This window comes from Hakea prostrata, chromosome 1 (assembly GCF_041222555.1).
Source record: "Hakea prostrata isolate BN-2017 chromosome 1, UWA_Hpros_2, whole genome shotgun sequence".
Taxonomy (NCBI): Eukaryota; Viridiplantae; Streptophyta; class Magnoliopsida; order Proteales; family Proteaceae; genus Hakea; species Hakea prostrata.
This window is the reverse complement of record NC_142600.1, coordinates 5,767,587-5,781,425: the sequence shown is the minus strand read 5'-3', so window position 1 is coordinate 5,781,425 and position 13,839 is coordinate 5,767,587. Positions and strand designations below refer to the sequence as shown.

The window sequence follows — 13,839 nt, the reverse complement described above, 5'->3', positions numbered from 1 at the left end:
AAAAGGAAAACCTTCAATCCTTTTTTTTTCTCTTTAGTTTTCTTGGTAAAAAGTCTGTCATTTTAGTTGAAACCATCTTCATTCATTGTCTAGAGTTACAAAACAGGTCACAAAAGCAGAAGAGTTCAACCCAATTTCCCCCTTTCAATTTGATGATGGTGGGTTCTCTAGGGTTATTGGTTTTTTTTTCTTTTTCTTTTTGTTTGTAATGGTCTTATTATTCAAATATCTGATTATTTTCTATAGATAATGTTTTAACATTTTTCTACACATGGTATGGTACAAAATAGGCATTTTAGGAAACTAAAGTGTCGATGCAATTTTCCATTGACAGAGTAAGACCTTACGATATTTTCGTATATTGTGTGTTTTTAGTTAGATTACAAAGCATTTAAATTTTGAATACTCTGAATATTTTCACATCATGCTGATTCTACACTTACATCACATATTCTACATTCAAATTTTTATAAGGTTAATAATAACACCCTCTCTGCACCCAATCAAAAAAATAAAAAACATAATGCTATAATGAAGTGAAAAAAATAATAATAATAAATTAAAGAGCTTTCGTGTGAAATGGGTTTGGAGGCGTGAAGCTTTAACAACTAGCTCACATGGAACCATGAATCTTAGGAAAACTTTTAGATGTAATTAGAGAGAATCTACAAGTGTCACCAAAAGTTTCCATTTAGAAAAACCCAAAGGAAAATTATTGATTCCTGTTGTGAAGAAGAGATGGGCCCACAGATTGATTGATTCTAAGCTAAAGAGGTCCTACGTGGAAGAATGGCATAGGTGCTTGTTTGAGGAAGTGGGCCATGTATGCCCACATCATCATTCTTGATATATGATGATATCATACAATAATACATTCAATACATAAACATACAATTCAGTGTCTCCTTAATCCTTTCTCTGCTGCCTGCAAATTAGCTTCCAAGGCTGACTTAAAACACTTTCAAGTAAGTTTCAACACCACCACAACTACCACCACCACCTCCACCACCACACGGATCCCGTTATTTCAAATATCCAACGTTTCCGTTACTATCAAGCACAAGCCGCCTTCCTTTTAAATTGTGTCCATCCATCGATCCATGATTCATTCATATATGGGTTGTGATCAAAACCTCCTTCTTTCTCACGTCAACCCTTTTGCTTTCACTATAAATAGTATCATCCTCTTCCATACTTCAAATAAGAATCTCCATTAATTCTTTCAACACTTAACTCATCTTCACCTCTCTCTCTCTCTCTTTTCTCCTTCCTCTGTTGTTCTTATTGATATTGCGATGGGAGATGATGGTGTAAACCTTCCTCCAGGCTTCCATTTCTACCCAACTGATGAAGAGCTTGTGGTTCATTTCCTCCATCGTAAGGCAGCACTCTTGCCTTGCCATCCAGATGTCATCCCTGATCTAGATCTCTATCCATACGATCCATGGGAACTTGATGGTTTGATGCTCCACAAAAACTTGTATTGATTTCTGTTTTATCTTTTTTCTTTTTCTCCTTCCCTACATATTCTCCAATTCTTGATTCTGTTTGGGTTTTGGGTTTTGGGTTTTGGGTGAGAGTGCAGGAAAGGCATTGCAAGGAGGTGACCAGTGGTATTTCTTCAGCAGAAGAACTCCAAATCGAGTTTCAGCTAATGGGTATTGGAAACCTGTGGGTGTTGATGAACCCATAGTTTCTAATGGTGGTAAGAAACTAGGAACCAAGAAGTACCTTGTATTCTATGTCGGCCAAGCATCGACCGATGGGGTCAAAACCAATTGGATAATGCAGGAATATCGCCTTTCAGATTCTGCTTCTAGTAGCAATAGATCATCATCCAAAAGAAAAGGAACTTCAAAACTCGTGAGTTGCAACATAATTCCTTTCATGTAAAATTATTTTAGGGTGTGTCATTCTTGGAATGTGCTGCTTATTACTTGAATATCTTTAATTTTGCCATGGTTACAGGATTCAAGTAAATGGGTTCTATGTCGAGTTTACGAGAGAAAAGGTGGTTCACAAGGAGGACTTGGAGATGGCGATGGCGACATTAATGATGTAGAGCTTTCATGCTTAGATGAAGTTTTCTTGTCATTAGATGACCTAGACGAAATCAGTCTTCCAAATTAGCTAGATTGAAAAAATAACTATGATATATCTTAATATTGTTTAATCGTTTTTAGGGACTTAAATGAGAAGAAGAGCTTATCTTATCCAATTGTAATATTATTGGCATGCTTCTTGTATGATAACCATGAGCAACAACATTTGGTATCACTTGTATTTTCCTTTTTGTTTCTACTTCTGTTGAGATTCTCACGTGGGGAATGAGTGGGACCGTGGAGCCCTAGTAGCCAGTACTGTTAGCTTACCCATTAATCTCTCTCCTCTTAGCTTTTTTTCAGCTTTGATGGTTTCTTGGTGGTTGTCTTCTGTGTCAAAAAGAGATGGAATTTAAATTCTTTGGGTTTCTGCTTAGGTCTGCATTTCGTCATACATGTTGTAAGCATTCATGAGTGTGAGAACATGTTTCATCAATTTATGCGAATGAATGAATGAACTTATGCCAACATGACCCACCATCGAACCAATGTCAAAAGCTTTATTCTTATGATTAATGGTTTGCTTAACACTAGAAAAAACAATGAATTGATTATTTCTTTTCAAAGATCTTCTCCTAAGTTCTTTCTCATTATGAACTCGTGGGTATATGACCCCACAGATGAATCCCAATTAAAAGAGAAATCATTTCTCATAAACATCTATTAAGATCAAATATATGGCAATAAGGTTATATGACTTTACCATTATTTGAATTGGATCAATTAACAAAGAGCCAGTGTCTTATGGTAAGAAATCAATAGTTCAAATCTTCATGGAACTAGAGATGAATCTTTCTTCTATATTTTGAATAATTATAAAATTGCCCGGACACTCTTCCAGGAAAAGGAAAAATACTGATGCATGTTCATATTAATTATATCAACCATGTGAGCATAGAAAACACACTTATTTAGCAGACATGAATCAAAAGAATTACATGAAATAATAAAACAAAGAGAATCACATGAAATAATAAAACTATGTAATCATTAAACTTGATTAGAAAAATAAATCAGGAAATTATAAGTAAGAGGGGTAGTCTTGTCATTTCAATCACGAGGGTCTTATATATATATATATATATATAAAGTAATTGCTTACAATAACACTATTCATTGCTTTGTAAGCTCGTAACCACTGCTCTTCCTAATCATCTCACCCATACATATGTATGTGAGGCTAGAAATAAATAAATAAATGCATGGGTTGGCTTCTTAATTGTTTATCGAGGGCTATAAAATAATTCTCTCTGTGTGTCTCTCCCTACTACATAAAAGTGGTGAGGCTGGAAGACTTTGCTTGGAACTACGAAATCAAATTCTAAACAGTTATGATTGCAGAAGACATGTTCTTGGGCCTGTAGAACTTTTTCATAAAGCTTAGTGTCTAATACAGAGACACGAATTCAGTGAAAGGCATACAGGTGAGCCAATGTTCCTACACAGGGAGGTGATTTTTAAGATTGTGGGTCAGCATATGCATGTCGCTTTTGAGAGAAGCTAATTATATTAATCTCTGCAATAACTACATCTGTATGTGAAGCAAGTTTCAAGTCAACACCAACATATATGCATGCAAAGATGATCAGAAGGGAAGGTAAGAAGAACATTAATTTCCACAGAAAAAAAGTTCAAAATCGCTTTACATAAAGAAACAGAAACAAAGGTAGTTTAATCAAAACAATTTTCCGTGTGCAGGTACACCTAGAATTATTAGAGTCAGTTAAGTTAATCCATTATCATAACGATGTAGCTAGGGCAGGTGGTTTCTGGCGACACTAGTGGTTGATTTCTGGTAGGATGAAGGAAGAAGATTGAGTGAAATTTTGGTCTTGACTCTTGAGGGTTATTATGGTCATTACAAGGCTTAAGGGGTAATTTTGTCCTCTTCAATTCAAATTTTGATTAATTTTGTCCTATCAAAATAGAAGATCTAGAATCACACTTGAAAAAGACTAGTTTACCTAAATAAGTATGAGATTTTGAGTAAGACTTCTCATGCCTTTCAAGACAACCCCATGTCTCGGGTTTGAATCCCCTCTGCTCCTCTATTTCTAACATTTGGCAGTTATGTGCTCTTTGACTTGAACATGGGACCGCTACCGGCTTTTGTCCAGTAGTGGGAAGGGATCACGAAGAGCTCCAACTAGACTAGCTGGGATTTGGGCCACAACCTAATCTAGCTGTGAGCCCATGGAAAACATTGGCAGGCCAACCCTGTGACTTTTAAAAAGTTTTTTTTTTTTTTTTTTGGTAATGGACTTTTAAAAAGTTAAATCATGTGAATTTGCCTTTCCAAAGCTAATTATCAAATGCAATGAGACTGAGTGAAACTCAATGATCAAATTTTAAATGGTTTTGAATTAGTCATGTCGTCTCTTAGTGTGACAATTATAAATTGTTAGACAAGTTTATTTTTTTAGTATGAAAATTTTCCTTCGGTTTCCTTCAATTTTCGTTGCAACAAAATAAACCCACCGTCAAAGTTTGAACACTCACAAAGGGAATAAAAAATGTCATTATATTAACCTTTGACTCAAGTCAATATCAGTAGAAACACATGTTTATACAAAGGTCTCACATGCTTTTCTCCTTTCATAGTTGCAGCTTTGTTGGGGCCAGTTGAACTAGCACACCCAAATCTACCTACCCAAGGAATCGCTCTTTGAAAGGATACATAAGCAATCAAAGACATTTGTGCAGGAGGAACAATTGAATTAGACTTTAAAGCACGAGGTTGGACTTTGAACACCAGAAGCAACACCTTTTGCATTCTTACAAATAGAAGTCACATCACCTGCCGTAGATTTCAAACTAATACCAGCGAGCTCTACTCCTTCACAAGGTACAGCTTCACTACATGAGATGCTGACTGCTTCCTTTGTGGGTGTCGTACCCTTGATGTTTCTGAACTTAATGTCTGTCAGCTTCACACGTGAAGGCTGTTGCATTGGGTAATGTGGACACATACCATTAGTAATCATGGAGACAGTGTAATTACATAATCAATCTTCAACTAAAAACATAAGGTAGAGTGATCAAGATCCCTTCTTGCAAACTGATTGACTTACCTCTCTCCCACCAAACACAAAAAGGGATGGTTGTGTAAGAATACTTACACCAACCTAGCCAATGAGAGCTCACCCACGACCAGACTTGATAGTCTTATTTGGTGGGGAGCGTCAATGTATTGATTTGATGAAATGAGGGCGGTTATGATAAGGTGCAATTGTGTTAAGGCTTAGGAGAGAGATTGTCAAAGGGTCTATATTAGTTTAGATTGGGTAGTACAATCCCACAGGTGTGAAGTGTTATTTTTTTTTCTTTTTATGGGGGCTTTTATTGAACTTACCTTAGAGTCGCATTGTGCCTTGTCACAATATTGTTGGGTGACAATGATGGGGTTTTTTACATCTGTCATGGTAATATCCTCGAATATAACATTAGAAACTGTGTTAGCTTCTGATGCTGGCCATGTTTTGATCCGAACGCCATTATCAGTACCAGTCAAGGTACAACCGGTCACCTTCAAACCATTCACTGCCTTTTCACCTGGATACCTCCCGAGGCTTCCCAAGCTACAAAAGAAAGCAAAAAATAACATGGTTAAAGTCAACTGAAACAAGTCTCATCCTTCATTTTTTTCTTTTATTTATCTATTTCTTTTTTTTTTTTTTTTTTTTTCGGGTGGGGGCGTGTGGGGGGGGAGGGGGAGGGGTGTGTTGGGGTGCGAGCTTGCCTAAACCTGAGCACAACCCTAGGAGCCCCTATCTAAACACAAGCCCATCACACCGCTGCTAGGGCCAACGTCACATTTAACCCTGCCAAGCCAAAGTGTAGTAGGATTTCCCAGCAAAATTTCGGCCCTAACTCACCTTGGTTATCATGTGCCCATTAAGTCATGGAAAATACATTGCCCATAGGACCCTACTTGGGCTAAGCCCAAGCTTTAATGCACATAATTATCATGGAAATAGAAAAGCTAGTCACGGCCCAATTTATATTAAAGCCTGTATTTTAGTATATATGAAACCCAACCCACACCTAACGTCAAGTACAAGCCCGGTCCAACCCTGTTTGCTCTCAAGCGGGCTTGGGGTAGTTGGGTTTTTCCTTGACACCCCTGTATCATTTTAGATCATCTGCACAAATCAGTATGGAGTTCAAACTTCTACGTAAGTATTTAAGCATGATTATATTGTAACATACCTGATGCCATGACCCGGTCCACATTTCACATTGGTGACGGCAATGTTGGAAGTTCCCGCTCCAATGGACACGCAGTCATCGCCGGTTCCAATCTCACTGTCAGTAACGGTGATGCCGGACGAATCACCAATGTGCACACCATCGTATTTCGACTGCATCGGGGCTTGAATCTTGACATCTTTGATGGTAAAGTCACTGCATTGACTGACAACCATGTGAAATGCCTTACTATTAATACTAGTTATGCCGCTTAATGATCCACCGGTAATCGATGCCAATTGCAAGCTCTGCAAAAAAAGCGAAAGACAAAGGGAAATAAGTATCAAGTTTCCAATTGTTCTCATGTAAAATTCCAATAACTCACAGTTTGGGCCATTTTGCAATTTGAATTGGCACTGTGAACACAACTTGTGGCCCAAGACTTTTCTCCTTGACCATTCGAGATCCACCGGCCCCACCGATATTCAACCCGCTCAAACCTCCGAATGTAATCCATGCACCATCGGATCCCGAGGTCGGCGGAGCTATTAATTTACCACTTATCTCAACATGAGGAGATTTGCTGCAAGGACCGGCAAATGAGACCGTACCAACCAAGAAGTCTCCTTTTGGGACCAAAAGGGTAGATTGTGCCGAAGATTTACAAGCAACAGCCCATGCGAGCAAGGAATGCCTTACTATTATCCGTTTTCCCGTCGAGACTCGCTCCATGCTTGGTGACATCAAACACTGTACCCCCTGGTCCCGATGCTGATGATGGTGACGTAGCCTGTGGTTCCGGTGCTGATGATGGTGACGTGCCCTTTGGTTTCGGTGCTGACAATGGTGACGTACCCTTTGGTTCCGGTGCTGCTGATTGTTTTTTATCATTTGATTTGAGAAGCCGAAACTCAACGGTTCTGGCTTCACCCTCCCATAAAAGGAAGCATAATAAACAAATTAACATAAGATCCGTGCTTGAGCCCATTATTAATTTCCCCTCGCCAAATAAAAAAAATAAAAAAATGTGAGCAAAACTAATGAGCTGGGATCAAGTAGAACCTTGGACCTTCTTTGGGACAAGAGGCTCAAGCGATCCCAACTCCAATGGATATCTGGTAGACTTGATTCAAGTTGTAATGCTTGTGGAGTGATTTGAAATTTATAACATGAATTTTCATCCTAATTTTGGCAAAATTATTTCAACCCAATAATTGGGAGAGAGAATTCCCTTCAACTTACTATTGTTGTAGATTATAATTTTGCGGTTGATAATCGACATCCAAATATGGATTGGTTGCCCTTTTCGTTGGGAAGAAATAGAATTAAAAAGGAAAAGGTAATATACGGTTTTATTTGGTCAATTTTTAATCTTCCATTGATAAATTTAAGGACTTGGATCCTCTACAATGCTTAGCGGTTCACCAATCCGATCGACAACTAAGACATTGCCTTGTATAGCACTACATGTGAAACAAAGATCTTGACTGTCCAATGCGTGACCACTCAACCTTAAACATAAAAGAAGTCTTAAGCATGCTTAGTATTTTATTATTCTGTTTTACTAAATATCGATATCTTCTTTCTCTTGGTAAGAAGGAAGTCCAACACACTCTCAAAGAAACAAACAATGTTGCAAACTCTCTCGCAACGTAATCTTTAAAGCATGGTGTTTCTTTCTTTGATACTCCCCGCTCCCCTCCCCCATAAGAAAAAATAACAATAAGAAGAAAAAAATTTGTCAATTGGTCAATTTTTTGTTGACAATTCTTGTTGCGTCGTTCCTCGTGGATTTAAGTTTAGATAGACTAACTTTACTCCTGAAAAGAAAATAAGAGTGATGGTTTGATATTTGAAAGTAAGATGGTTGGCAAAATTTGTTCCATGGGGGCCTCACGGCAAGACTGGGTTGTGGTCCAAGGCCCAACTAGTCAAGTTGCAACAGTTGGTGATCCCTTCCCACCTAACTAAATTGGATTAAGTAAAATTATCTCCACACGAAAACCTAGGCATTCCACAACTAGGAGAATATAGAGAGAACATATGATTCACCAAAAAAAAAAAAAAAACAGTATGACAAGTGACGATATCAGGGGAACTTTTAAACATCCCAATAGCTTAATTGGCATTCAACTTGGAGTGCGGATCGTCTCCCCTCATCTTTGCTCCCCTGTTTTCGACCAAAGAATACGGGGGGGCCCACAAGGTGATGCGTTCCAGTTTTTAAAATTTTTATTTTATTATGATTAAAAAACGGGATTTTTCCTTCTTCCTTCTCTGAATTTAATTCTTTTTCCTCTTTTTCTTTCTTTAATCAAATCACAAATAGGAAATAAGATATTGAGGTATGCAAGGACTCTTTTCTCCATTTGGACTCTCTCAATAATATCTCTGTAGATTTGATTGATAATTTATAATCTCAACTGTAGATCAAATTTGCCTTCTTTATCTCTTAAATATTTTGGAGTTGGCCCATAATCACATCTCTAGCCCATCATGCTCCAGATCAGGCTCATTTTCGCATTAATTTGAGAATTTTAATTAACCTCTTGACTTGTAAAATTGCATGATTCATACCTAAAACTCCAAATATTTACTTAAATATTGAAAAGTCCTAAAATCTGCAAAAACAACATAAAACCCAAGGTAACTCCACTCTAAGTGTGTAAAATGCATGTTTTATGCCCTAAGATTTCACACATAAATGTGCTCATCACTCCCCCTTCGATTTTTTACCATAGAATACAGGGGGCCCTACATGGTGATGCGTTCCAATTTTTAAAATTTTTATTTTATTATTTTTCACTTGTTGGCTCCCATGTATTTGTGGTTATAAAACCGTCAAAGGAGCACCACGTCAAGAGAGATGATCCACACTTTACAACGAGATGCATATCAAATAAACCAGTTGTCGTATAATTATTGAACACTTATGATCAGTCGCTTGAGATAATCTCATTGCCCCTTTTTTTTTTTTTTGAGAGGGGGTAATGAATCCCATTCCACCTCACAAACCCCAAGCTCCTTCTATCAAGATCCTTAGCTAATGTACCTCTAAAATATGAAATTTATGAATTGTAACTTCAATGACCAATACTATTTTAGGCTCTATTTTAACCTCCAATGCTTCATTAGCTCATGCTGCTCCTGAAAGAATACCTTAAGAATACCTTTGATTATAAGGAGAAACCCTAGACTAATAGCATGATAACACTCCAATAATGTAATTGCTTATTCAATTTAATTCAATCAATACATGTTAAAATTCGAAAAAGTATATAAAAAGTATTTTTTAATTTAAATACTTTCTTTGATTCCTCCCATGATCTCACTCATGCAAAACAACCCAGTTAATAAAAGATTGTTTTGACATGAACCAATATATTTTGGATCACTTCTCCCTCAAGAAAGAGACTAGAGAGGCATGTCATCACTCCACGTATAACTTTTCCCGAGATGGTGATGCAGATTCGTCACACATCCCATCCTTCAATAGCCAAATTGAAAAGAAAAAGAAATTTTTTTTTAAAAAATTAGAAAAAAATAAAAAATTATTTGGTTTTGAAAAAAAAGCGTGTGTCACGTGGGAAATTCCGAATCTTTTAACTTATTCATGGCAACATCGAAGGGTAGAGTAGATAAGAGTGGAACGTGTAAACAAACGTTTCTTTTCTTGCTAAGTCCAATGACGTGGACTTCAATGGCGGAGATTGATTTTTAATTTGCAGTTCTGCATTTCTACACTAACGATACCACTCATACCTTCAATTTCTCTGCCCTTGCAGATCAAGATCAATCCCAATTGTTTGTTCTTTCTTTCTTTTTTCTTCTTCATCTTCGTGGATAATAATATGGCTTTGTCCATGATAAGATCTGGGAAGATCGCTTATCATCTTAATGGAAAGATGGGTTTTTTGGGCTTTCTTATCCAAAGCTCTTCCTTGAGTTCTTCATCGTCGACATCAATCCATGACAAGTCGAAGGACCCAGATACAGTGTTCAGTAATTCTGCGCCCTGTTTTCCGATTAGACGCTACGAATCCACCAAAGCTCAAAATCAACTTGAGTCTCTCTTCGATGATCATGGCGACGACAATCAGGTATTTTGTTTTCTGTAATCACGTCTTCCTTGGAACCCCCGCAGTTTTTAGTTTCTTTGAGTTTCCACTTCTCGGTTTCTTCGTTTCTTCCTTGAGGAACTTGGCAATTTGCATTTGATTAACAAAAAGGAGTATTGTTTAAGGAGTTCATACAAACCCATCTTTTGGGGAGAATTACACACCCAGAACATTGTTACACAAATAATTAATGTAGAAACCTCTGGATATACCATCGATACAATTGAATCGGTACTTTCCATGGTAGACCTAAGTGGCTCAATTGACTTATGAATGAGTGAGATTCTGTCTGAATTTAACTTTTTATGAGAGATGTGTTGTTGGAAGATTATTATCTATTCATACTTAACAAACTCTTGCTGTCTGTAGATTGAAAATGGCTGACCAGTGCACTGTTCCCCAATGTAACTTCTTAATTCTTCGTTACCTATTAAACAAAATTTGGCTGACCTATTTTCAAATCCCTATACAAAAATGAGGCACCATAGATGTGCTTACTTGGATATACGAATTCAGGAAAACCCCTTTTTTGTAGTTGCTAATGAAATATATATACTTTTTGTCCTTGAAATTCTCTTTGACCTGTATTCATTTAGGGTTTCCTCATATTCATAGGTCCTGGATTTTCCAGGGGGAAAAGTGATGTTAACTCCTGAGATGAAATTCATTAATGAATCCCCTGAGAATAGAATAAAATGCTACCGGGTCCTCGATGAGGATGGACAGCCGATTGCAGGCAGCAATTTTCATGAGGTATCGTCCCCTTCCCGTGAAATTGATTTATCATTTTCCTCAGTGATCAAATTTAGTACACAAAATCAAGAAATTAATTGAAATCTTTCTTCAGTTCTCTGACTTTGTCTTGGTAATCCTTGGACCATAAATTTACCAGGTGAACCAGGAACTTGCTGTGAGAATGTACGAGAACATGGTCACTCTTCAAACAATGGACTCCATTTTCTATGAAGCTCAGAGGCAAGGAAGGATCTCTTTCTACTTGACTTCTAATGGAGAAGAGGCCATTAACATTGCATCAGCTGCTGCATTTACAAATGATGATGTTGTTCTGCCTCAGGTGTGCAAGACGTTTTATAACTTAGATGGTCCGATCCCTTGACCCTTTAAACTTCTTAAATACTGTGAATTGTGTTTCTCTGACATATCAGTGATGCTCTATCACTGAACCAGGAGATAGAGTTGGTGGTTCCTATATAATGTGTTTTTCAATTCCAGCCCCTGTTTCTCCTCAACAGTGGGGGCAAGGAGGATGGGTTATTCACACTTATCAGAATGTTCTTCTCCATATCTCCTATTATGAATGATGGTTTGAAAATGCAGTATAGGGAACCAGGAGTTCTCCTATGGCGTGGCTTCACTTTGCAAGAATTCACAAACCAGTGTTTTGGGAACAAAGCTGATTATGGTAAAGGTCGGCAGATGCCAATCCATTATGGGTCTAACAAGCTTAACTACTTCACTGTTTCATCCCCTATCGCGTAAGCTATCAGCCTACACTTGAATGCATTTTCAATTTCTGGTATTTACTAGTTATCTTCTCCAAATGAGAATCAAGAGAAAGCTTCCCTGTGATTGTGTTTTTTCAGTACACAACTTCCACAATCTGTGGGAGTTGCTTATTCTTTGAAAATGGATGGAAAAGATGCATGTGCAGTCACTTATTTTGGCGATGGTGGTACAAGCGAGGTTAGAGTAATAATGATGTGAAATATTTGTCAAACGGCAACTTTTGGTTATATTTCTGACTCCTGAATAATTTGGCAGGGAGATTTCCATGCTGCTTTAAACTTCGCAGCGGTTCTGGAAGCACCGGTTGTTTTCATCTGTCGCAATAATGGGTGGGCCATTAGTACCCCAACATCAGAACAGTTTCGAAGTAGCTACCGTGCTTGCATTGTTTTCGTGTGCTCTGTCAGTTCCGAGGGACTCTTGATTTAAAATTAAATTTTTTGTTTGTGGCCTTTTTGGCATTGGCAGGCGATGGTATTGTGGTTAGAGGTCAAGCTTATGGTGTCCGCAGTATACGTGTGGATGGAAATGATGCCCTTGCTGTTTATGATGCAGTTAAAGCAGCACGCAAGATGGCTATAAGCGAGCAGAGGCCGATCTTAATTGAGGTGCCACTGATGTTTCTATGATACTGATTTTTGTTATTTGAGTATAACAACCTACAGAATGAACCTTCATCTTTTACTTGGTTTTTCTTCTGTTTCTAACCACTAGGCCCTTACGTATCGAGCTGGGCACCACTCTACATCTGATGATTCTACCAAGTATCGTCCGGCCAATGAAATCGAACACTGGAAAACAGCACGGGACCCTGTAACTAGATTCAAAAAATGGGTTGAAAGGAATGGTTGGTGGACAGATGAAGATGAATCGAAGCTCCGAAACCGTGTGAGGATGGAGGTAGTATCTTCCATCTGCCTATTGCTTCATCTGACCTACTTGTATTGATTTTAACTTTCTCTGATGAAATTTTAACCATACACACTTTGCTGCAGCTAATGCAAGCAATTCAGGTTGCTGAGAGAGCTGAAAAACCTCCACTCAGAGACTTGTTTACGGATGTTTATGACCATCCCCCATCTAATTTATCTGAGCAAGAGAGGTTTCTCAGAGAGACAATCAATAGTCATCCACAGGACTATCCCCCTGATGTTCCTCTGTAGATGGCCCTGTTGGAAGTCTGGATGGATGGATGATCTTCTTCAGAGACCATGAAGTCCTCCATGTTGCTTCTCTCTATCAGGTGCTGTGCCAAAATTGGGCACTTCCAGAATTGGGAATAGAAGTGTAAATTTTATTGAAAATTATTGAAAACTGATCAATTGAAAGCTTATACAAGAAACCCATTAAGATGTTGCCCTGTAAAATTATGAGAGATCAGGTAAAGTACTATTTATATTCCAGTGAATCATTCCCCTTGTGCGTACTAATGATATGATTCTGCATTTCTTAAAATAATCATAGAGAGAGTTTTTCTGATTGTATGAAACCTGGTGAAGCATCAGGTTGGCATTTGACGAATCTCCACTGCGGTTAACACTATTTACGCCAACTAGGTGATACAGAGATTCACATGAATCAAACACATGAATCGTACTTCATAAAAGGTTATATTCGTGAAGAAATTGAATTGGAGAACACTTGGTGTGTAATTTTATTTGTTTATTTTTGGATCTGAGGTGTTCAAACTAGCTTTAAGCACATCCATCTGTAGTCCATTCTTTGAGTGCTCAAAGAATGCCTCGCTTAAAATGGATATGTATAAATTGAAGAGAGCATAATCCTCTACCCTTGCGGACAAAAAATCTCTAACTCATTTGATCCCCACATTCCATCATGCCCTTTAAGTTAGCTTTCCTTCTCATTCCCCAAGTCCTAATGCTCTCTTTATGTCATCTCCAAGC

General features: G+C 37.9%; 2 protein-coding genes and 1 pseudogene across 3 annotated transcripts; 2 read left to right on the top strand and 1 right to left on the bottom strand.

Moving 5' to 3' along the window:
- The first annotated feature begins 1,065 nt into the window (after positions 1-1,065).
- Positions 1,066-2,499, top strand: LOC149026944 (NAC domain-containing protein 104-like). Its single transcript, XM_089146163.1, has 3 exons — positions 1,066-1,458; positions 1,586-1,863; positions 1,969-2,499. The coding sequence occupies exons 1-3, from the start codon at positions 1,296-1,298 to the stop codon at positions 2,128-2,130; spliced, it is 603 nt and encodes a 200-aa protein (XP_089002289.1). The 5' UTR covers positions 1,066-1,295; the 3' UTR covers positions 2,131-2,499.
- A 2,320-nt stretch (positions 2,500-4,819) lies between these two features.
- Positions 4,820-7,278, bottom strand: LOC149026943 (exopolygalacturonase-like; annotated as a pseudogene).
- A 2,707-nt stretch (positions 7,279-9,985) lies between these two features.
- On the top strand, positions 9,986-13,449 carry LOC149026942 (2-oxoisovalerate dehydrogenase subunit alpha 2, mitochondrial-like). Of its 2 annotated transcripts, none has more exons than XM_089157517.1 (9): positions 9,986-10,390; positions 11,024-11,161; positions 11,301-11,483; positions 11,747-11,904; positions 12,013-12,112; positions 12,191-12,302; positions 12,404-12,543; positions 12,650-12,835; positions 12,931-13,449. In XM_089157517.1, the coding sequence occupies exons 1-9, from the start codon at positions 10,142-10,144 to the stop codon at positions 13,096-13,098; spliced, it is 1,434 nt and encodes a 477-aa protein (XP_089013643.1). In that variant the 5' UTR covers positions 9,986-10,141; the 3' UTR covers positions 13,099-13,449. The 2 variants fall into 2 exon arrangements, with proteins under 2 accessions (XP_089013643.1, XP_089013644.1); XM_089157518.1 differs by having other exon boundaries at positions 10,316-10,390; positions 11,040-11,161.
- Positions 13,450-13,839: the final 390 nt, after the last annotated feature.

What these genes read in the sequence shown, in the direction of transcription:
- LOC149026944 (XM_089146163.1), top strand. Translation starts at nt 1,296, where the DNA reads ATGGGAGATGATGGTGTAAACCTTCCTCCAGGCTTCCATTTCTACCCA. An exon ending in CGATCCATGGGAACTTGATG is followed by an intron (nt 1,459 to 1,585) that starts GTTTGATGCTCC and finishes GTGAGAGTGCAG; the next exon opens with GAAAGGCATTGCAAGGAGGT. An exon ending in GAAAAGGAACTTCAAAACTC is followed by an intron (nt 1,864 to 1,968) that starts GTGAGTTGCAAC and finishes CCATGGTTACAG; the next exon opens with GATTCAAGTAAATGGGTTCT.
- LOC149026942 (XM_089157517.1), top strand. Translation starts at nt 10,142, where the DNA reads ATGGCTTTGTCCATGATAAGATCTGGGAAGATCGCTTATCATCTTAAT. An exon ending in GCGATGGTGGTACAAGCGAG is followed by an intron (nt 12,113 to 12,190) that starts GTTAGAGTAATA and finishes ATAATTTGGCAG; the next exon opens with GGAGATTTCCATGCTGCTTT. An exon ending in AACATCAGAACAGTTTCGAA is followed by an intron (nt 12,303 to 12,403) that starts GTAGCTACCGTG and finishes TGGCATTGGCAG; the next exon opens with GCGATGGTATTGTGGTTAGA.